This window comes from Pristiophorus japonicus, chromosome 16 (genome assembly GCF_044704955.1).
Source record: "Pristiophorus japonicus isolate sPriJap1 chromosome 16, sPriJap1.hap1, whole genome shotgun sequence".
NCBI lineage: Eukaryota > Metazoa > Chordata > Chondrichthyes > Pristiophoridae > Pristiophorus > Pristiophorus japonicus.
The window spans coordinates 132,056,941-132,081,797 of NC_091992.1; the positions used below are offsets into that span (position 1 = coordinate 132,056,941).

The 24,857-nt window shown below is 44.1% G+C and overlaps 1 protein-coding gene across 5 annotated transcripts in view; it reads left to right on the forward strand.

Annotated features, from left to right (window-relative positions):
• cep112 (centrosomal protein 112) overlaps positions 1-24,857 on the forward strand; it is a 516,124-nt gene that overhangs the window by 358,893 nt on the left and 132,374 nt on the right. For all 5 annotated transcript variants that reach the window (XM_070857896.1, XM_070857897.1, XM_070857899.1 and 2 more), the window contains one exon: positions 10,663-10,893. In XM_070857896.1, the coding sequence (XP_070713997.1) occupies positions 10,663-10,893 (231 nt within the window). The remainder of the gene's footprint in view (positions 1-10,662; positions 10,894-24,857) is intronic.

Genomic DNA, 24,857 nt, shown 5'->3' on the forward strand with positions numbered 1-24,857 from the left:
TTGGGATTTTGACAGTTTGGAAACATTTGTGATAAAGGAAACTTTATTTAATTATAATGAACGTTAAAAAGAAAGATTTGCGTTTATATAGCGCCTGTCACGACCACTGGACGTCCCAAAGCACTTTACAGTCAATGAAGTACTTTGTGAAGTGTTTGTTGTGCTGGTGTGGGGCTGGAGAGCCTGTACTTCATGCTTAAATTTGGTCACAGTCGCCCAACTACACAATGGAATATTCATTATGGTCACGAATATGTGGTTAGCAAACTGGAACAGGACACGTAGAAGCAAGGTGAGCTGCAGATAAGATACAAGGACACGCCTGGCATAACTTCAAACTATGTAATATCAATGTCGATAACTGAGAAAAACTAATGGCTGGTGACATGAGCTGCTAAGCAACAATACATGGCCGCGTCAGATGTTCCAAGCAGCAGCGTGTAGATCTCCTGAAGGAGAAGGAAAATATGAACTGCAGCAGGCTGTTGATCCTAGACTGGCTATTTTACTCTGTGAAACATCCAGGAGAGTTTGTCTCTCTGTATCATTTGTAATAGTCAGCACATGTGTCAAGATTGATTCCCTTTCCAACAAGCGCCTTCACCTTTGAGTATGAAGGACTACCACCATTTGTGAGGTAACAACTGGGCTGTAACAGTTAAGCTCGTTCTAGGAGTACTACTTTTATCGCTTGTTAATGCTGCTTTTTTAAACATGGTAAGGATTCAGTGATCTATGTAAACAACGGTCCACTTGTCAACAAAGTAACACCAGCAGGAAATTTCCAAACGCAAAGAAGAAATATTGGAACAAACAGTCCTGTAGTGACTGCAAAGGGGAACTCTTCGATCATCAAGAAAACTGTAAATCCGGATTCCATTGATAATACCATTTTCATGAGTTTATCCTGCTTGGACTATCAATGTTCTGCTGTGCCTTATGGCATTCTCCCCGTGGAGTTCACATATGTGAAGCCAAATCTTGCTGGAGCAGGACATATCGCAGCGTGTGGCGTTCGATGGTCGTCCTGCACCCTTCAGCTCGAAATATTTTTGCACTGTAAGTTTCTTGAAGTGCGAGCTGATAATGGCGCAACGAGGGCAATGGAGCCTCTGGGACCTTAGACTGTTCGTCCCACTGTTCACTATCACCTTAACCAATGGGTTTTAAGGAGTAATAAAGAAACAAATGAACGACAGAGAATAAGGGTGTATTACAGTGGGTGAATGTGAGTCAAATCAGGTACAGAAAGAGAAATAAAGAAAGATTGGATTAAGAGAGAGACGAAAGAGACAAAGGAAAAGTAAGAAAAAACATTTGAAATTTGAATTTTTTTAAGTCTCTAACATGAATTTGCTACATGCAAGAATGCGTCCCAACAATTGTTCCTTTCTGGGCTGTAGCGGTTGATCAGCATTGCATTAACAATTATCCCGTTATTGAAAGGGTACTTGCGCTATTAAGTACCAGCTCTTAACTTTCTGCAGCGAGTTTAATGGGCAACTAGTATGCAAATGCAGCAAATTCTTAAAAATAACGGGGAAGTTGAGGGCAAGATGTCGTTTGTGCGAAGCAAATGACGGAGTGGCGTAAATCGACCAACAAGTTCTGGAGATTCGCAACTTAAAGCGTATATCTTCTTCGCTTGAACCCGCTGGCCGATTTGCGCATTAATAACGGCATGCGTTAATCTGGTCAAGATTATTGCCCATAATTACTCCTATCTACTCATTGTATAATATTTCAGCAAATTTCCTGTGGCACTGTTCACAATGAGTCAGAGGATATGCTGTTTTATAAAGACAGGAACTCCATATCATGCAGTGCACAATGTATTATTCTGCTGCTAATGAATAGGTTTGTGTTCAGACTACAGAATTTAATTTCTATTAAGCAGTGAGTTGATAGAGCTCAATTAAAAATCTGTTGGTGGTTTAAAAAAAATTGGGCAAGTTAGATGTCAATTAAGTGGCTGCAGTTATTGTGGCTCTGAAATTTGGCTTCCTGGAAAATTCCTTTGTTTCTTTATACTTTCCTTTGAAGTTGAGAATGATATTTGAAGTGTGTTAGATGTGCCATTTGTCTCATAATATTGTATCTTTTAAGGTATTTTCCCCACTACCATTTATTCATCTCCCCACATAGCTGAAAAGAGAGTTTGGCATGCTGTTTTCCGGTCTCTCCCAATACCATCTCAAACTAGCCAGCATGCAGTGTATGTGTGCAGCTGGGGATCATTATTTTCTCCCCTGACGGGTTGGTTTGAAAACTTCATAAACAAAATATATCATGATTGAAGTGCTACAGGATGGTAGAAAGCATGCCAAGGGGATCAGTAGGCACAAGACCCAGACTGCATTACACCACCAACCATATTTGCAGGACCTGGCATGTGTGCCTGGCAATGACCGTAGGAAGCTGGCTGTGCAGGCTCCAGGTCAGCTGCTATAAGGGCACCTGCAGCCAATCTACCACATGGGGACAACAGAAGAACCAAAAACCACCTCCCTGCCGCCTCCCCCCCCCCCTCCAACTTTTTTGCCTCTACCACGTTCCAGGCTAGATTAAAATGACCTGCAGTATCAGCCAATGTGCTGCCCGCGTTTATATCAAACAGATATCATAGGTCAGGTTCGCCAACACTTTCATTTCCTTTCCTATTAAGTAACAACAACAGCATAAGATGGCTGCCAATGTCATGATACTGCTGCATTTCTCAAAGTAGAGGGGTCATTGATGGCAGCTAAATGACCATCCTGCAGTGCATGCTGTGTGGCAGTATGTAACTGTGCATCATGCAGGTAGGTTATGTTACAGTGATTGTATATGTGAATCCTTGAAAGATGTGAATGTGTTAAAGATATAATTTGTAAGCTTCAACTTGAATATATCCTCGGATGGAGTTTCTGCATGTATGATAAGCAAATAAAGAGATAGGTGGATGTGTGAGGGCTTGGCATGGGCCAACAGTAAATCTGGAACAGTTTGACAGACAAGAATGCATACTTGGTGTGTCTCCCTGGTAAGTGGGCCTGTTGGGTAGTATTACCTTGGCAGCCACCTTAAGATGTGCCACCTTATTCCGCATCCATCCAGGGTTTCTGTGAGTACTGTACACAATGTTAACCTCTGGCTGACAACTTTTGCCAGGAATGTTGTACTGCTGCCCTCAGAAGATGGTACCCTGAATTACCAAATAGGAAAACCCTAATTGGCTAATTGGAGGTGTCGCTGCATGAAACAATCACCAAACAAATGATTTGGGTGTGCGCTGCTCTATCGCTTGACCGCAGACTCTGTTTCCTGCCTGCACGCTTATTTTGCCAGACTCTCATTATGGGCCAGATGCTTGCTGTGAGTAATTTGATATAGTAACCACTGAACATCCCAGCAATTGGCAAATATTAATCCTAAAATATATCTTTAAATATTGTGGAGAATTTCTCATGATGCACTGCAGTAAAAGGTAGTAATACAGTTCAGAATTGCTATAATGTTAATAAACTGAAAAAGTGATTAGATCTGTAAATATGAAGAAGTGACTTGCTATTGGAAGGTAATCAGAATGCTATATTAGGTGAGATATGAAGATTAATCTTACCAGTGGGATGACGAAACTCACTTGTTACTATGACAACCGTGAGTTATCACATAATTCCATGAATTATATTTTCTTTATAATTCAACCCCAGCTTGTTACATAAAGAATTGTGAGATTTCTATTGGGTGTATTCACAAGTATGTTATGACATTTGTATGTCTGCATCTGTTGAAGAAATATCTTCTCCAATGGTAACAAATAGAAAACCATGTTTAAAGATGTATTACATTGGTGAAAAAAGCAATTATAAAAATAACTATTGCTGAATTACCAGTGAATTATTGCTGTATGGTGTGAAGTTGCATGTGGGAGGAAATTGTGTGGGAAAAATCATATCTCATGAGTGTCATGCCATGCACTGTGCCGCGCACCTCATGAGATTGTAGATTGACAAAACTGGTAAATGGAGTTTCAAAGTTTATTGGCTTTCCCTAACTATTTTAATGTTAAATATATCATCATGGAAGTTGTTTTCTCATGGTTTATAAACAGCAGTGTGAGATGATGCATATTTCCACCAGTATGGGTGACCATATCATTCATTACTGAAGGAATCAGAGGTGGGTTCTGGTCTGACAGGTGGCGTTAACTAGATCACAGGCCTGGCTACGACACATTTTTTTCTAACACCTGTACCATTTCATGGGAAAATATGTTGCGTTGTGATTTGACTCTGTCATTATGATGTCATACAGATAGAATTATAATTTTTATTATATATTTCTCCTCGCTGTTATTATAATGAATATTTTTCTGCGTCATTGCAATTTTTTCTGGAGGGCCCAAAATTACCCTAGTTTTGTATCCATGGCACTTTCCATATCATTGACACAAGCTGTTCCTAATCTGAGCTGATTGTAGTATTTACTGAGATACCGTCATTTCACTTCCCAAGACCATCAGGGCCACCCTCTCCTGAGCTGTGCAGCCTGCACCGACCCTCTGATGCAGACATAATCGGTATCGTAATAAAACATCTGCAGAAGTCAACAGCTCCTTGGCATTTTAGATTTTGTGATACCTCTACTCTCTTGATAACTCAGATACCTTGAATTTTTTTTTGTTGATTTTTAAATATTTTAACCAACCAAATCTATCCTGCAATCCTCTGCAGTCTTCTTCGATTGAGCATGGTATACTGTGCATCAGAAGATCTTGATTTTCATTGTGTTCCTTCCCTCTATCAGAGTTAATTAAATAGAATGATATAGAATAACATATATATAATGTAATTGCTATAGAATAATATAATATCAAAGCATTCCTTTGGTGCCTGTTTGCAAAAATGTTATCTGCTGAAGAATTACCATAGAACGCAATAAACAGGAAAATACATACCCTGACAGATTGCAAACACAAGGATGTCTCTGAGGCGGTTTAGTTCATTATAAGCTGACTTGTTTCCTAGACACAGCCCTTAACGGAAACTTCTTGCTCCGTTTCTGATTAGCATCTTCAAAGCCACTGACAGCTGTCAGCCTTTGAAGCACTATCAAAAATATTAGCCTGTTTTTATTCCTTCATAACCATTGTTTTTAATTATGGCCGTTACATGAAGGAAATACTTTTGGTTTAAATGATGCTGTCCTTTCATTGAGTCACACAAATGCAGTTGAATAAATTGATCTGGAATCAAAGCAGTAAGTTTAAAGGGAAAGGTTTGACTGACGTGGACCTAGGACCAGATGGGGCTTTATGATGAAAAGGGTTTAATCCCAGACCAGGAATAGTTTCCATCAGTGGAACAGTACAAAGCAATTCACATATTGCTTGCTAGAAATGATCTTATGCACACTGATTTTTTCAAGACTTGCAAATGTGGCATTAGCTAATATTCAGAGAGATGCTTCCCTTTCATCCACCTGAGACTTAAGATTGCGGTACAGTTTTCGAATCGAAAATGAGAACTGCAACACAGATAGAAGGTTCAGCTTCTAATTTGTATTCACTGTACATGTCACTGCAGGATGTGCAAACACAGGACAACTGGTTCACTTATATACTAAGCCAGAAACTGTTCTAACTACCTTCTTTAAATTTCACCAAATAAATTAATGATAGTTGAATATTTCTGAAATTATCATAATTAGGCTGTGCCCTACAAGAATCATCCTCTGCAATAAGAATTCTCCTAAAACCACTGTAAAATATTTAATAAAGCGAACAACAGCCTGTAAAGTCAATGTGCCTTTCATGTATCACTTCAAAAAAAAATGTGGCAAGGGTATTGCTGTTCAATTTATTCTCTTATCCCGAAGGGGTACTGATCTGGGATCTTTACGATACATGAACCCAGACCAGTATCCTACCTCAGTACCACTTGGACCACTTGGAAATCTGTTGTATTGGCCTTGAATTGATTGTGGGAAATTGAGATCGCCTTTCATGATATTAATAGCCAGTCAATAAAACATGATTAAATGCTGTTCTGCTTCAAATCGGCTGTTCCCCTCGCACGCACGCAATCTGGGGTTTTGATCTGTTCTTGTGTAGCTAATTGGAAGATTCTTTTTTCAAATTGCAACACTAGCAAAACACCTCCACTGTGTCTAAAAGAAAGGCTCTGTTTCTGAAGATGTTTACAGTCTCTGTCATACCACCTCACGTACAGCTAGCTAGAATGTGCACTTTTAGAATTCTTCATAATAGTTGTACTGTTTATATGAGCCATTTCGCCTCCCAGCAATGTAGATGGGGCTTCTTTTCATTTTTAACATTCTTGCTTTTTTCTGTATTTGTTTTTTTTCCCTTTCTTCATAGGTACAGTGTCTGCTCTGTACCATAGCTCCACAAGCTGACTAGATTCTATGCATACTGATGTTCTGGTTCCAAGCACCAACCACAAAACCTCCATGATGAATTATTCACCTGCACAAATGCCCACCATCTTCCAAAGAAATGTCCAGTCTCTCTGACCTTCACCAAAATGATTCCAGGCACTCAGTCACCTGCAATGGCTTTGGAATATGTAAATTGCTGGCAACAATCCTGTACTCCTACTTATTGGCACTGTAGACCAAAGTTAGTCTTCACTCCCACCTCTTCAACTGGACAAAAATGCTTCGCTACTAAATTGATCAAAGAACAAGGAGCCCTGAGAAAAATCTTGAAAGTTGGAGAGTATTTTATTGTTTTGTCATCCCATGAAAGGTCTAAGGAACTTTATGTGAGTGTTTCTGGAGATTCTTCAAGTCAACTCATTCTTAGACATGCATGACTTGTAGTTGAAGCTGATTTCCATGAATCCCTTGATTCTAAGAGTTTATTTTGTCCTCGTCAGCTGCCTCCATTCATGCCGTAGTGTCAATGTCAAACTGAACGTTAATGGTAGTAAAATCTTTGACAAGAGCATCAAGATTGATATCACTATCAACACTGAAACTTGATTTCATAGTTAAGACTTCTCCTTAAGACCTCCACCACCTCGAACTACAAGGGCAGCAGGTGCATGGGAACACCAACACCTCCCAAATTTCCTTCCAAGTCAAACATCATCCTGACTTGGACATATATCGCCATTTCTTCATTGTCGCTGGACCAAGGGTCCTGGATCTCCCTAACTAACACCATTGTAGGAGCACCATTAGCACATGGACTGCACTGGTTCAAGAAGATGGCTCACCGCTACCACTTTCTCAGGGCAACAATTGATTCGTCATTTATATTGTTCAACTAACAACCAACATTCTCAAAGTCATCAAACATTTAACCAGGGCTTAGTCTTCATTGGAGTTTTCTTTTTCTCCTGGCTTGTCTCCCTTGGGTGTACATTTACTCAATAACAACAGCAACATACATTTCTCTTGTGCATTTACCTGAGAAAAACGTTCCAAGACACTTTACAGGGGCGTTATCAGACAAAAATGGACGCTGAAACAAAGAAAATGATATTAGCAAAGGTGACCAAAGGGGTGGGTTATGAGGATGTTCTTAAAAGTGGAAAGGGACTTGGTGAGGCAGAGGTGTTCAGGGAGGGAATTCCAGAGCGTAGAACCTAGTTGGCTAAAGCCATTATCAACAATAATGGGGCGAAGGGCAGGGTAATGCCACAAGAGGCCAGAATTGGAAAAATGCAGAGTTTTTGTAGGGTTATAGATTTGGAGACGGTTACAGTGATGTGAGGGATAAAGTCCTGACACCAGAATGAGAATTTTAAATTTGAGATGTTGGAAAACCGCGAGCCAACATCAGTCAGCGAGCAGAGGGGGTAATGGGCAAGCGGGACATGGTGCAGCATCGGATATGGGCCACAGTGTTTTGGATGAGCTTATGTTTATGAAAGTAGAGGATGGGAGACCAGCTTTAGTCGAACCTGGAGGTGACAAAGGCATGGCTGTGGCAGGGGCGGAGGTGGGCGATGATACAGAGGTGGAAATGAGATGGTTCTGTCATGAAGAAGATATTGTGTCAGAAGCTAAGCTCAGAATCAAATAGTGTGCCAAGATTGCTAACAGTCTGGTTAAACCCGAGACAGCACCTGAGGAGGGAAATGGAATCGGTGGCGAGGGTTTGAGTTTGTGACAGGCACCAAAGATGATAACTTCAGTCTTTCCAATGTTTAACGGGAGGAAACTGCACCTCAGCCAAGACTGGAGCAGTCTGACAACACAGAGCCATTGAAGAGATGGGGGAGAGGTAGATTTAGATAGCATGCATCTGCGTACATTAGGAACCTGACCCTATGTCTTTGAATAATGTCACGAAGGAGCATGTAGATGAAGAAGAGGAGGAATCCAAAGTTAGGTCCTTGTGGAATTCCAGAGAGAAGAGTGTGGGGTGGGAAGAGAAGCCATTGCTGGAGATGCTCTGGCTATGATTGGATAGGTAAGATTGGTGAGCGAGGGCCATCCTGTTGAGCTGGACAACAGGGTAGAGGAGCAGAGCTGCAGAGAGATTGAGAAGGACCAAGAGGGATAGTGCACCACGGTCACAGAGAATGTAATTTGTGACTTTGATTAGGGCCTTTTCAGTGCTGTGGCAGGGTGGAAATCAGATTGAAGAGGTTCAAACATCCTGGCACATGCATAACGGACTGGATGGCCGCCTGTGCTATAACCATTCCGTGAAGCATGGAGTTGCAAGAAAGATGGGCACGGCTTTGAGACAAACAGTACATTTAAGGACTTTGGAGACGAAAGGGAAGTTGGAGATGGAGTAGAAATTTTCAAGGACAGAGGGGTCAAGAAAGGCATTTTTGAGGAGAAGGTGATGATGCCGGTTTTGTAGGGGAGGGGGACAGTTCCTGTGGGGAGGGGGACAGTATCTGTGGGGAGGGATATAGTTCCTGTGGGGAGGGGGGCGGTTCCTGTGGGGAGGGGGACGGTTCCTGTGGGGAGGGGGACAGTATCTGTGGGGAGGGATACAGTTCCTGTGGGGAGGGGGACGGCTCCTGTGGGGAGGGGGACGGCTCCTGTGGGGAGGGGGACGGCTCCTGTGGGGAGGGGGACGGTTCCTGTGGGGAGGGGGACGGTTCCTGTGGGGAGGGATACAGTTCCTGTGGGGAGGGGGACAGTTCCTGTGGGGTGGGGGAATGCTCCTGTGGGGAGGGGGACAGTATCTGTGGGGAGGGATACAGTTCCTGTGGGGAGGGGGACAGTTCCTGTAGGGAGGGGGACGGCTCCTGTGGGGAGGGGGACGGCTCCTGTGGGGAGGGGTATACCTCCTGTGGGGAGGGGGACAGTTCCTGTGGGGAGGGATACAGTTCCTGTGGGGAGGGGGACGGTTCCTGTGGGGAGGGGGGCGGTTCCTGTGGGGAGGGGGGCGGTTCCTGTGGGGAGGGGGACAGTATCTGTGGGGAGGGATACAGTTCCTGTGGGGAGGGGGACGGTTCCTGTGGTGAGGGGGGCGGTTCCTGTGGGGAGGGGGACGGCTCCTGTGGGGAGGGGGACGGTTCCTGTGGGGAGGGGGACGGTTCCTGTGGGGAGGGGACGGTTCCTGTGGGGAGGGGGACAGTATCTGTGGGGAGGGATACAGTTCCTGTGGGGAGGGGGACGGCTCCTGTGGGGAGGGGGACGGCTCCTGTGGGGAGGGGACGGTTCCTGTGGGGAGGGGGACAGTTCCTGTGGGGAGGGGGACAGTTCCTGTGGGGAGGGGGATACCTCCTGTGGGGAGGGCGACAGTTCCTGTGGGGTGGGGAACAGTTCCTGTGGAGAGGGGACAGTTCCTGTGAGGACTGAATCATTTCCAGTGAAAGAAGGAACTTTCACAATGTCAGGACGTCCCAAAGTGCTTCACAGCCAATCAAGTACTTTTTATTGGCAAAAGTGGCAGTCAAATTGCACACTGCCAAAACCCACAAACACCAACGAGTTGAATGACCAAATAATTTGTTTTAGTGAGGCTAGTTGAGAGATTAATGTTGGCCAGTGCATTGGAAGAACTCCCCTGCTCTTCGAATAGTGCTGTGGGATCTTTCCCGTCAGCCTCCGAGTGCAGATGGGGTTTCAGTTTAACGTCTCATCCAAAAGATGTCACCTCCGACAGTGCAGGACCTCCTTAATACTGGAGTGGCAACCTAGATTATATCACAAGCCTACTCCTTAACAACTTTGCTTAGGGAGTCTACATGGTAGGTGAGGGTCAGTGTATGTGAGACCTGACTAACTTTAGCTTCTTTCAAGAATGGTCTTCTATACATAGAAGATTGAACGGCTTATCTTCCCCATTTCTAAATCCTTTAAATACTTTATTTTATTATATTCTAGCTTATGCATCTTTCTGAAGGACTCTTGTGAGTGTGCTTTATGTAGGCAGTGCTGTCTCAGATGGTTTAATCTCTGCTCGAATGGTGGATCCAAAATTTTTTTTAAAACATGGTCTGAGGCATCATCATCATAGGCAGTCCAAGGGAGATTAAAACTCAAGAGTGCCGTGTGTGGAGAAACGAGAATTACTACAGCGAGCTGCATTTGCTTTTTAATTATTTGAACACTACGTCCAGAAGTAGTTCCCAAACCAACGAATAACAGTTTTAGTCTTGCCACTTTTAATGAGATTGTGCCATCAAATGTAAATTTGTGACCGAATGCAATATTTAAAATGGACTGTTGCTACTTTCACAGACTATTGCAGAGCTGGAGAGCCAGGTCCACCAGCTGCGCGAAGAACTTATCCAGGTCAACTCACAGCGAAAGCAGCAGCTGGTTGAGTTGGGGCTGCTGCGCGAGGAGGAGAAGCAGAACGTTTTGCGTGATCACGAAGCTGCCGTCAACAAGCTGAAAGCTGAGATGGAAAGGATGAAGTTGGAGTTGCAGAAGACAAATGCTGCTGAAATGGAACATACTGTCGAAAAGGTAGGCTGTTTGTTCCTGTGTTTGTGTTTTCCACATACAGTGAACATAGTAAATGGGCCAGTTTATACATAAATAAATGGAGCAGATGGTACAAGATATACCTGGCGCGATTAAAAAATAAACCTTTGCAACAACATGCATCTTTAACATAGTAAAATGTCCCAAGGCACTTCACAGGTGCGTTTATGAAACTAAATTTGACACCGAGCCACATCATGAGATATTAGGACAGGTGGAGTCAAAGAGGTAGGCTTTCAGGAGAATCTTAAAGAAGGACAGAAAGGTAGAGAAGCGGAGAGGTTTTGGAAGGGAATTTCAGAGCTTAGATACATTTTGGATCATGTAAATAGTCATTTTTATCAGTAGATTTCAGTTATTAGAATACCATATTACAGGATAGGAATAGCTTACATTAATGATGCTGTACACTGTTAAAGGAATCCATTTCGTTTTTTGGTCAAGTGACTCAGAATAATATAAGAAGGGAAAGACAAGGGGGTGGAAAATCGCTCGTGCCACAGTTGGGGTGATGTCCCAGGCCGAGCGGTAAATTTTGCGTCCGAAAATGGTTTGCATCTGCCGCTGCAAACTTCATCAGCTGGGCCCGGGGTTTGGAGCGGGGTGCTCAGGGAGGCCTTGCACACCTTTTAGGGCGCTAGGCTGGCTGAGCAAGGGACAATCTCAAGCTCAAGAGCCAGCCTTGGAGCGCCCTAACAGAGGACTCAGGGGACCGGAAACCGGAAGAAAAAACATTCTCAATACATGGCTCATGCCACCACAACATAAATTGCCAAAAAAACATGTTTTAAACAATCACACTTACCTGAAGTCGACATGACTTCACTGCAGCTGCTACAGCTTAGAACCCCCACTTTCATAGGCATTCCCACCAGGGCGCGCAACGGAGCGCAAAGAGTTGGCAGCAGTCAAATATCGAGCCGGTGTTGCAACCAGAAATGTTGCACACCGGTTCGCCTCTCCCAGGCGGTTCTGCTCCGCCACCCCACCCCACCCACCCCGTCGATACCGGCACCGAATATCCCGGCGGGGCTCTGGAATCTGGCCTCCCGGGCGCAACTGCTTTCCGCCAGCATTGTCGCCCCTCCGGGATGCAAAGAGGGGCAGCAGAAGACCAAATTTCCACTCCAAGAATTTTTAATTGTCTATATTGAATGATTATTCTTTCTTATCTGCCTTTTCCCAAGGACTGATAAAGCAGAGACTGACAAGTCTCTGATTGTACCCAGCTTTATGCTCCATCTGTGAAATTCACTTAAATAGATTATTCATTTGAAAAAGTCACAAAGTTGAGCCTGATTTAGTTCTGCAATCATCAAACTTTAAATGTCATGCGCTTGCAGTGTTCTGATATTCTGATGCATTTTCTATGCAACAGTCAAGTCGTGTGCAAACAGAGCACTAGAGCACAATTATCTTTGCAACTTGAAATGGCCAATGAAGCTATTGTTTAGTAATGACACCCCAAATAGGAACAGTAAAGGGCATTCTGACCTGAGTGTCTTAAGAAGCCTACAGGGTTCACTATAAAGTGGCATGACCGTAGCTAATTTTAGTCCCCAAAGCTTCAAATTTTGAGTCTTCCTGGCATGACTTCAGTGTTTTGCAATAGAAGATATCATGTGAATGTATCAAGAATTTATTTTTGTCGGAGTTGAGTGATTTATCTGGCAGAAGAAATCGTTTAGAAGCTGATGGGTTGAAGTCATGTGTCAATAGGCAATGAGAATCTTTTCTCATGAGAAAAGTCTAACCACTTGAAGATATTTCAAAGTAAATCTGATTGAAGTGTTTTGTATATCGTGTTCTATATGAAGCTGTAAACAAATATATTGGAGTTGGAAGTAGCCATGAAGTTAATGGGTCCGTGATGAGAAATGCTGAGTAGTGTTTTACTGACCGAGGGAAAGAATGAGAACATCATTTCACTAGCTAACTAGACACTGTTAGAAAAATACATTGGTAAGTATAAAAGTGTGGAAAGGAGGAGTCAGATTATTTTTCTGTTAGTCATCCTAATGCATTCTAGTCCAATGGATGAGTGGAACTTGTCGCCAGCCTCCAACAATGTCACTGTGAATCGTCCACGAGGCGATATGTTGTTTTCTTGTTGTTTTTCTCGCCCCTTTCCCTCAGCTTGGGAAAAATCACTAACCCACAGTGTTATAGGATGAAAAACCCGTGTTTCCCACTGCCTGCTGCTCCAATATACTCCGCCATCCAATCACAGTGTACTAAGGTTTATTCACTGGTGTAGTTTGCAACAGAAGCATTCATGTGCGTCTGATAATTATAAATTTGTAATATTTCCAATTGATTTTAAACATCTTGTGATGCAGTACATTTGTGAGATTTTCTTGCAGAATGTAGTACAATTTGCACAGTTTCTGCATGTATTATTCAATCCTTTTCAAACTGTTTCTATAGGTTAACCTTTTTTGTGGTAATGCTGACAGCAGTGACAATTTACTGTGGGTCAAGATGGATGGCGTCTTGCAGTCAGGACCACTTTAAAGATATCAAACAATAAATGAAACAAAAGAGAAGGATATTGGGGAGGAGGTAAATCCTGAATTGGTTGAAAGGACGATGAGAGATACTATCATGAATAAGAGGAAAATATTAGAGAAGTTAGTTCAGCTAAAGCAGGACAAAGTGCCGGGACCTGATGGGATACATCAAAGGATCCTGAAGGAAATGGGAGAAGAAATAGTGGCGGCCCTAGAAATTTTATTTTAGGGTTCTAGTGAGAGTGGATGTGTGGCAGAGGACAGGAGAATGGCCAATGTACAACCTATTTTCAGAAAACGACGCAGGTAATTACAGGCCAGTTAGTTTGATATATGTGGTAGGGAAAATTTTGTAAACCTTATTGAAAGATCAAATTAATTATCTATGAGAGAAAATAATTAGATGCAGCCAACACAGTTTTCAGAAAAGAAAATTAAATGGAATGGGGAAAAATTAACAGATGTGTACATGAAGTATCAGAAAATCCTTGACCCGTTACCATATTGCAGACTGCTGGAAAAGTTTAAGGGGTATCGACAGGGGGAGGGCAGAAAATTGGATTAAAACCTGGTTAGAAGGAAACAGGAGAGTAGGAGTTAAGTACCTGAGGACAGAGAACATGGGGATCAGGAAGGAAAGTTGCTCTCTCAGCAGTTTGGAGGGAATGGGTTCAAGGGAGCAGGCGATGGGTCTCTTGGATGAGATGAGCTCGGAGAGGGCATTCGGGGAGATGGAACTCGAGGGAGACATGGGTACAGGGCTAGGGCCCCGGAGGGAGGTTTGGCTTGTTTAAAAAGGAGAAAGAGTGGAAACAGAAGGGAGCTTGCTGAATAGGTGGTCTTAATCTTAGCAACAAGGAAGTCCATGAGCTCCTGGCACTTGTTGGAGGTGGGGGTGGAGGAAGCAGGAGAAAGGATTTTAAGGAGATGCTTGTGGAGAAAAGAAGCAAGTAGTGGGTGATTTTGGCAGAGGAGAGTGAGGCCTAATTGCACCTAATGTGGTCCAGACAGATTTGATGATGGATGGCTAAACCAATTGTGCACCAGATACACTTGATGGCTGTGTCCCTTGTAGTTGAGATAGTGAAGATGGGGCCATCCTAGGAAGATTGATCAAGATGGGAGAGTTTAAAGTTCTTTTGGTAACATGGACGTGAAACATGGTAGGGAGGGAGTGGTTTAACAAACCAGCAGCTGCAGAAGTAGCACTGTGAATCAAAAGGATGCTGCCTGGTGTGAAGAAATACAAATACGATGAAAGACTTGAAAAATTTCCTTAGAGCAGAGGGGATTACAAGGTGATTTGATTGAGGTGTTTAAAAGATTGAAGGGATTGGACAGAGTGGGTCGAACAATTGTTTCCAGTGAATGAGGGGACATAGATGTAAGAATAAATGCATGAGATTTGGGGCAATGAGCAGGAGAAACTATTTTTACACTGAGGTTTGTGAGGCTGTGTGATGCACTACCAGAGGTAGTCATTGAAGTAAAGATCATGTCTACATTTAAAAATAGGTTAGATTGGTGCTTGAAGGACAGTGGAATAAAGGACTATGGAAACAGGGCGGGCACATGGTGTTGGGACGACTGCTCATGTGGAAGATAAACACCAGCACGTTCTGGTTGGGCTTGTTTCTGTGAGGTCATTGCTATATAATCTAAATTGTTTGTTGCATTGCACAGGGTTTCATGGCCTGAAACTGTGGAGTGTGATTTGTACATCAGTGAGAACAATCCTCAGCCAGTTTTAATTTGGTATGATATAAAGAATTACGCTCAACTTTACGATCCATTATGATTTTGGTATAGACTTTCTATTTTTCCCGAAGCAATGAGCGATGGCGGTGACATTATGGAGTTATGTAGGGTCACTTTGAGTGCGTTCTGCCAGTCCCGAGCCTCGCCCACCAGCAGAGCAAATCAGCAAGGTGTGTGTGTACTGTCCATGATTCTCCAACCAGTAAGTGTAAACTGAATGGTTAGAAAAATTATGGCCAGTACACAGCTGAATGTGGAAACGAAGGAAAGAATTTGCATTTAGATAGCGCCTTTCACAACCTTGAAGTCCCAAAGCATTGTACAGTATTTTTGAAGTGTAGTCACTGTTGTAATGTAGGAAACTCAACAGCCCATTTGTGCACAGCAAGCTCCCAAAAACAGCAATGTGGTAGTGACCAGATAATCTTATTTAGTGACGTTGGTTGAGGGAGAAATCCCCTGCACTTCTTTGAAATAGTGATATGGGATCTTTTACGTCCTCCAGAGTAGACAGGGCCCCTGTTTAATGTCTCGTCCAAACGACAGCACCTCCGGAAGTGCAGCACTCCCTCAGTACTGCACTGGGACAACCTGGATTATGTGATGAATTTCCAGTTTATAGGTGGGTGCCCTGTTGGCAGCATGGAGTACTAAAATGATCTGCTATACTGTTAGGGAGCCCAGTTCGTACAGATATGGTCACTAACCCAAGCTGCTTCTACGATTGTGTCTTCAACTGTGAGTATGTTAATTCAGCTCGCATTATCAGGCTCAGTAACTCCACCAATAGCATTCCACTGATGATGGTCTTGGCACTTGTTGCTTGAACAAAGGTATTCCAACAACAACAACTTTTATTTATATAGCACCTTGAACGTCATAAAACATCCCAAGGCGCTTCACAGCAGTGTTATAAGACAAAACAAATAAATTTGACACCAAGCCACATAAAAAGAAATTACAGCAGATGACCAAAAGCTTGGTCGAAGAGGTAGGCTTTAAGGAGCGTCTTAAAGGAGGAAAGAAAGGTAGAGGTGGAGCAGTTTAGGGAGGGAGTTCCAGAACCTTGGGCCCAGTCAGGTGAAGACACGGCCACTGATGGTTGAGCAGTTATAATCAGGGATGCTCAAGAGGGAAGAATTTGAGGAACGCAGCCATCTCGTGGGGTTGTGGGACTGGAGGAGATTACAGCGATAGAGAGGGGCAAGGCCATGGAGTGATTTGTAAACAAGACTGAGAATTTTGAAATCGAGACATTGCTTAACTTGGAGCCAATGTAGGTCAGCGAACATAGGGGTGATGGGTGATCGGGACTTGGTGCGAGTTAGAACATGGGCTGCCGGGTTTTGGATGGCCTCAAGTTTACATAGGGTAGAATGTGGGAGGCCAATGGGAGTGCATTGGAGTAGTCAAGTCTAGAGGTAACAAAGGCATGGATGAGGGCTTCAGCAGCAGATGAGCAGGGGCGGAGGCGGGCAATGTTACGGAGGTGGAAATAGACAGTTTTAGTTATGCCACGGATATGTGGCAGGAAGCTCATTTCAGGGTCAAATATGACGCCCAGGTTGCGAACAATCTGATTTAGCCTCATTATAGATGCTAGGGAGAGGGATGGAATCAGTGGCTAGGGAACGCAGTTTGTGGTGGGGACCAAAGACAATGTCTTCGGTCTTCCCAATATTTAATTGGAGAAAATTTCTGCTCATCCAGAACTGGATGTCGGACAAGCAGTCTGACAACTTAGAGATCGTGGAGGGGTCGAGAGAAGTGGTGGAGAGGTAGAGCTGGGTGTCGTCAGCGTACATGTGTTTTCAGATGATGTCACCAAGAGGCAGCATATAGATGAGAAATAGGAGGGGGCCAAGGATCGATCCTTGGGGGCCACCAGAGGTAACGATGCGGGAGCAGGAAGAGAAACCATTGCAGCTGATTCTCTGGCTACGATTAGATAGATAGGAATGGAACCAGGCGAGTGCAGTCCCACCCAGCTGGATGATGGTGGAAAGACGTTGGAGGAGGATGAAGTGGTCAACTGTGTCAAAGGTTGCAGACAGGTTGAGGAGGATGAGGAGGGATAATTTACCTTTGTCACTGTCACAAAGGATGTCATTTGTGACTTTGACGAGAGCCGTTTCGTTATTGTGGCAGGGGTGGAAACCAGATTGAAGGGATTCAGACATGGAGTTTCAGGAAAGATGGGCATGATTTTCTGACGCGACAACACGTTCAAGGACTTTGGAGAGGAAAGGGAGGTTGGAGATGAGGCGGTAGTTAGCAACCACAGTGGGGTCAAGGGTTTTTTTTTGAGGAGAGGGGTGATGACCGCAGATTTGAAGGAGAGGGGGACAGTACTTGAGAAGAAAGAACCGTTAACAATGTCAGCTAACATGGGAGCCAGAATAGGAAGTTGGGTGGTCAGCAGTTTAGTGAGTATAGTGTCAAGGGAGCAGGAAGTGGGTCTCATAGACAAGATGAGTGTGGCGAGGTCAAGAGGGGAGATCAGAGAGAAACTAGAGAAAGCTGCGAGTTCCGAACTAGGGCAAGGGGGAACCTCAGAGGAACTTTGCCCCCATGGGCTAGGCGAAGGAAGGGAACTGGAAGACGCAGATGATCGGATGGTCTCGATCTTTGAGACAAAGCTCCTCACACGTTGTCGGAGGTGACTGTGGTGGAGACAGGGGAGAGGGGTTTAAGAAGACAGTTAGCAGTAGAGAATAGTAGCCGGGGTTATCTTTGCAATCCAGAATGGTTCTGGAATAGTGAGCTGTTTTTGCAGACAAGAGTAGGACACGATAATGCTTTATGTGGTCCAGCCAGACCTGACGGTGAATGGCTAAACCTGTGTCCACCACATCCGTTCAAGTCTACGCCCCTTGGACTTGAGGGAGCGAAGATGAGGGCTGTACTCGGGGGAACGGCCTGGGTGAGAGAGAGTAATGGTTTTAATAGGGACTAGGGCATCACTTTGGCAGAAAAAAAATCAAAGAGCAAGTTATTATTTAAATGGAGAAAGATTGCAAAGTGCCGCAGTACAGCAGGACCTGGGGGTACTTGTGCATGAAACACAAAAGAATAGTATGCAGGTACAGCAAGTGATCAGGAAGGCCAATGGTATCTTGGCCTTTATTGCAAAGGGGATCGAGTATAAAAGCAGGGAAGTCTTGCTACAGCTATATAAGGTATTGGTGAGGTCACATCTGGAATACTGCGTGCAGTTTTGGTTTCCATATTTACGAAAGGATATACTTGCTTTGGGGGTTCACTAGGTTGATTCCGGGGATGAGGGGGTTGACTTATGAGGAAAGGTTGAGCAGGTTGGGCCTCTACTCATTGGAATTCAGAAGACTGAGAGGTGATCTTATCGAAACTTATGAGGGGGCTTGACGAGGTGGATGCAGAGAGGATGTTTCCACTGATGGGGGAGACTAGAACTAGAGGGCATGATCTTAGAATAAGGGGCCGCCCATTTAAAATAGAGATGAGGAGAAATTTCTTCTCTGAGGGTTGTAAATCTGTGGAATTCGCTGCCTCAGAGAGCCGTGGAAACTGGGACATTGAATAAATTTAAGACAGAAATAGACAGTTTCTTAAACGATAAGGGGATAAAGGGTTATGGGGAGCGGGTGGGGAAGTGGAGCTGAGTCCATGATCAGATCAGCCATGATCTTATTGAATGGCGGAGCAGGCTCGAGGGCCATATGGCCTACTCCTGCTCCTATTTCTTATGTTCTTATCAAAGGTGGTGAGGGTGTGCCTGCAGAAATGACATGGTGAAAGGAGGGCCAACGGTTGGACAGTTTGGAGTTGATAAGTGCAATTGTAAGAGTTTGGAGAGAGATTTTTCCAGGGGCGGATACAGAAGGAGGTAAGGTTGGGTGGGGGAAGAGAGCTGTGGATGCAGGGCAGTACAAGGGAATGGTCAGAGATGGCCTTATCTGTAATTGACACGGTAGGAATAGTGAGGCCACGAGAGATGACAAGGTCAAGGGGGTGGGCATGAATATGGGTTGAGGAAGTCACATGGAGGGAGAGATTAAGGGAGGATAGGAGGGTAGTAAACTCAACGGAGAGGGAGGTTGAACTCACCGAGGGTGAGAAGTCGCTCGGTACAGGGGCTGAGGGAGGAAAGCAGTGAAGATATCTCCGTGATAACATTTTCTTCATACTTGGCGGGGCAGTAGAGAAGGAGAATTTTAAATGAGAGATGAGAGTGGTGCAATAAGATGCGATGTTCAAAGGAGAAGAATGTGCCAGAGAAATAAGGGGTCAGAGCAAGATGTGATTTGGTGATGAGAGCCACCACGGCAGTCTGGGCAGGGCAATTGGTGGAAGGTATCGCCAGGCGGGGAGGCTTCGTTTAAGGTATGGTGTCATCACCCCTCAGCCAAGTTTCCGTCAGGGCCAAGATGTCGATGCAATCATCCATGATAAGCTCGTGGATTATATTTATTCCAAACATAAACAGAAAATAAATTAAAATTCATTTTAATTCTTTGTTCCTGAGTTTTTACAAAAAGGTGCTTGATGATATCTCCTTAAAGTTGTGTGGATTTCCTCAGGTGAAGATTTCTTCTGTGCATTGAATATAGCAAAATCCTAAACATGCTCGTTCTCAACACATTTATAATGTTGCTGCACATGGAAAGCTTGCCTCCAGAGACCTGACTAACAACTGATGATCCAAATCATGTTTGCAGGGTGTGGATGCTAATGCCCCTCTGTGTGTGACCAGAGTTTCTCCACTGCCAGCTCTCCAGATTTTGTGATGAGGTTTATACAGGAGCAAGGTGAATGATTTTAGCAGTTAAACTGAGCACTGTTCATTACACCAAATATATCAGGGAGATGCATTCTTTGAAGAACATCTGTTGCAGATTATTTAGGTATGTGTCTGTTGAGTCGCGCCTTTCTTGCTGCATACCACATGTGTGCACATTGTCCAAATTAGTCTTTAATTTACATGATGTCTCCGCTCTCACTAATGAAACGTGACAGAGAAGTAATAAAGTGGAACATTAGCGTACGCTACCTGGACCCAGTCGGGTTTTATTGCAATAAGTGGATCGCCTGCTGTTGCTGGAGCAAAGTGAACTAGGTGCTTTACCAGACTGAGGTGGGAATGGGGCTCCTTGTGGCTTTGCAATGTGTGTCCTGAAACCTCACCACCCATAGACTGTCTGTCAGATTGCTTCACTTGTTCTGGCTACACCATCACTCCTACAAAACAAAATTACATTTTATGTTGTGATTTGTTTTCTGATTTTTGTTGTGTATATTCCTTACAGAAAGCTACTGCTGCTCAGTTAGAAGGTTGTGAGTTCAAGTTCCCACTCCAGGGACCTGACCACAAATTTCTAAGCTGACACTCTCAGCACAGTACTGAGGGAGTGCTGCGCTGTCAGAGGTGCCGTCTTTCAGATGAGACATTAAACCGAGGCCCCTTCTACTCTCTCGGGTGGACGTAAAAGATCCCATAGCACTATATCGAATAAAAGCAGGGAAGTAATCCCCGGTGTCCTGGCCAATATTTATTCCTCAATCAACATCACTAACAACAGATTATTTGGTCATCATCACATTGCTGTTTGTGGAAGCTTGCTGTGTGGAAATTGGCTGCCGCGTTTCTTGCATTACAGCAGTGAGTATATTTCGCAAGTACAGGTTCAACCTCCCTTATCCGGAACCCTTGGGACCTGGCCTGTGCTGAATGGGATTTTACCGGATGGGGAAGGTCAGTTGCCCGGTGGAGGTCAGTTGCCCGGTGGGGGGGGAGGGGAGGAGGACGTCGGCGCTCTGTCGGCGGGCCGCGAAGGAAATGTCGGTGGGAGCGGGCTGCGAAGGAAGTGTCGGTGCGGCCCCAGCGGGCCGGATGTCGGCATGGCCCCAAAGCCGGGGTGGAGGTCGGCCGCATTCTGCGCATGCGCCCCCCCGGCCGCCAGAATCATGCCGGACGCGGGGTGGTGCCGGACAAGGGAGGTCCAACTTTGGGGTGCCCTGAGATTGTGAAATACACAAAATAAATACAAGTTTATTTTTTTTCCCATCTGAATGACATTACATAGAAACCTAGAAAATAGGTGCAGGAGTAGGCCATTCGGCCCTTCGAGCCTGCACCACCATTCAATAAGATCATGGCTGATCATTCCCTCAGTACCCCTTTCCTGCTTTCTCTCCATACCCCTTGATCCCCTTAGCCGTAAGGGCCATATCTAACTCCCTCTTGAATATATCCAATGAACTGACATCAACAACTCTCTGCGGCAGGGAATTCCACAGGTTAACAACTCTGAGTGAAGAAGTTTCTCCTCATCTCAGTCATAAATGGTCTACGCCTTATCCTAAGACTGTGTCCCCTGATTCTGGACTTGCCCAACATCGGGAATATTCAACCCGCATCTAACCTGTCCCGTCCCGGCAGAATTTTATATATTTCTATGAGATCCCCTCTCATCCTTCTAAACTCCAATGTATAAAGGCCCAGTTGATCCAGTCTCTCCTCATATGTCAGTCCTGACATCCCGGGAATCAGTCTGGTGAACCTTCGCTGCACTCCCTCAATAGCAAGAACGTCCTTCCTCAGATTAGGAGGCCAAAACTGAACACAATATTCCAGGTGAGGCCTCACCAAGGCCCTGTACAACTGCAGTAAGACCTCCCTGCTCCAATACTCAAATCCCCTAGCTATGAAGGCCAACATACCATTTGCCGCCTTCACCGCCTGCTGTACCTGCATGCCAACTTTCAATGACTGATGAACCATGACACCCAGGTCTTGTTGCACCTCCCCTTTTACTAATCTGCCGCCATTCAGATAATATTCTGTCTTCGCGTTTTTGCCCCCAAAGTGGATAACCTCACATTTATCCACATTATACTGCATCTGCCATGCATTTGCCCACTCACCTAACCTGTCCAAGTCACCCTGCAGCTTCCTAGTGTCCCCCTCACAGCTCACACCGCCACCCAATTTAGTGTCATCTGCAAACTTGGAGATATTAAACTCAATTCCTTCATCCAAATCATTGATGTATAGTGTAAAGAGCTGGGGTCCCAGCACTGAGCCCTGCGACACTCCACTAGTCACTGCCTGCCATTCTGAAAAGGACCCGTTAATCCCAACTCTCTGCTTCCTGTCTGCCAACCAGTTCTCTATCCACATCAGTATATTACCCCCAATACCATGTGCTTTGATTTTGCACACCAATCTCTTGTGTGGGACCTTGTCAAAAGCCTTTTGAAAGTCCAAATACACCACATCCACTGGTTCTCCCTTGTCCACTCTACTAGTTACATCCTCAAAAAATTCCAGAAGATTTGTCAAGCATGATTTCCCCTTCATAAATCTATGCTGACTTGGACCGATCCTGTCACTGCTTTCCAAATGCACTGCTATTTCGTTTTTAATCATTGATTCCAACATTTTCCCCACTACTGATGTCAGGCTAACTGGTCTATAATTACCCGCTTTCTCTCTCGCTCCCTTTTTAAAAGTGGTGTTACATTAGCTACCCTCCAGTCCATAGGATCCAGAGTCGATAAACAGTTGGAAAATGATCACCAATGCACCCACTATTTCTAGGGCCACTTCCTTAAGTACTCTGGGATGCAGACTATCAGGCCCCGGGGATTTATCGGCCTTCAATCGAGTCAATTTCCCTAACACAATTTCCCGCCTAATAAGGATATCCTTCAGTTCCTCCTTCTCACTAGTCTCTTCGTGAAGACAGAACCAAAGTATTTGTTCAATTGGTCTTCCATTTCATTGCTCCCCATTATAAATTCACCTGAGTCCAACTGCAAGGGACCTGCGTTTGTCTTCATTAATCTTTTTCTCTTCATATATCTATAGAAGCTTTTGCAGTCAGTTTTTATGTTCCCGGCAAGCTTCTTCTCGTACTTTATTTTCCCCCTTCTAATTAAATCCTTTGTGCTCCTTTGCTGAATTCTAAATTTCTCCCAGTCCTCAGGTTTGTTGCTTTTTCTGGCCAATTTATATGCCTCTTCCTTGAATTTAACACTATCCTTAATTTCCCTTGTTAGCCACGGTTGAGCCACCTTCCCCGTTTTATTTTTACTCCAGACAGGGATGTACAATTGCTGAAGTTCATCCATGTGATCTATAAATGTCTGCCATTGCCTATCCACTGTCAACCCTTTAAGTATCATTTGCCAGTCTATTCTAGCCAATTCACACCTCAAACCATCGAAGTTAACTTTCCTTAAGTTCAGGACCCTAGTTTCTGAATTAACTGTGTCACTCTCCATCTTGATAGAGAATTCTACCATGTTGTGGTCACTCTTCCCCAAGGGGCCTCGCACAACAAGATTGCTAATTAGTCCTTTCTCATTACACATCATTGACGGTAATTGTATTGTTGGAGCCCAATATGAGGAAGGTAAATTTTCTTTCGGCATGAATTTCCATTTTAAAAAATTCAAGGAATTTAGACAGGGCAAGGAATTTTATGTGACAGATTTTCAAATTTCAAGAAAGTTTAGGCAGTAATAAGAATGCAGCTGCGTTGTAAGGACAAGGAACGAGCAAGTTTGAAATGCGAGGTAGCCAGTGTCGAGCCATTTTGGTTCTATTTCTGAAACAGTCTTTGGACATCTTTGGGTTTTCTCTTCAAAGATGTGCTGTCACATGAGAGTGAAATTGTGCATGCACAATGCCATTCTCCTCGCTGCACTGGCGCCATTGCACAGTCAGTCCTGTGAAGATTTGAATTTTTTGCAGCATTCAGTGTCCTGAGTTTTAACTGGAGCTTTGAAGTTTTTTCTTTAAAATTGTTTTGGTGTTTTTCATGGCTGGTGGTCTGATTGCAGTCATCTGACCCCCAATAGACCAGTGATAGCATAATCTGTCTGTTTTCCTGACAGTCATGGTGTATAGGTGATTGGGGAGGGAGGTAATGGATATCAATCTTTCTGATTTAGTTGGGGGGGGGGGGGCTTGGAATCAGTTCACACTGCTGTGCTTAAGCTCCAGTTTCAAATGTTCAAATGTTAATGTTGCTGAAATATTTCTTCCTTATATAGTGTATGATGTACAGATCCAGTTCTCAGCCAAGAGCATGAAACTTCACCACAACTTACTTGTTAATTCCTTCAACTGAACCCTTAAAAGATAGGGCGAGACTGATTTTCTGTCAGATGTACTTGCATAGCAAGGATCAAAGAGAAACAGCACTTGCTGCTGCTTTTGTTACTTCTTTCATGGCAGCAATCTGTGGCCCCATGTGTAATATTGCAATGCTGTAATTATATGCTATTCAGTGACTGGAGTTCCTGTGTCACCACACTGGAACCAAGGGATTAATATCCAGTGTGTATTGCTTCTGGTGAGCTGTGACCCTTTTAACTCCAGTAGTATAATCAGCAAAACATTTTTTGCTGCTTTTTTGTTCAGTTGGTCAGATATCGAGTTGAAAAAAGAAAGACTTGCATTTAAATAGGACGTCCCAACGCGCTTTACAGCCAATGAAGTACTTTTGAAGTGTAGTCACTGTAGTAGTGTGGGAAACGTGGCAACCAATTTGTGCACAGCAAGCTCCCACAAACAGCAATGTGATAAAGACCAGATAATCTGTTTCTGGTGATGTTGATTGAGGGATAAATATTGGCCAAGACATTGGGGAGAGCTCCCCTGCTCTTCTTTGAAATAGTGCCATGGGATCT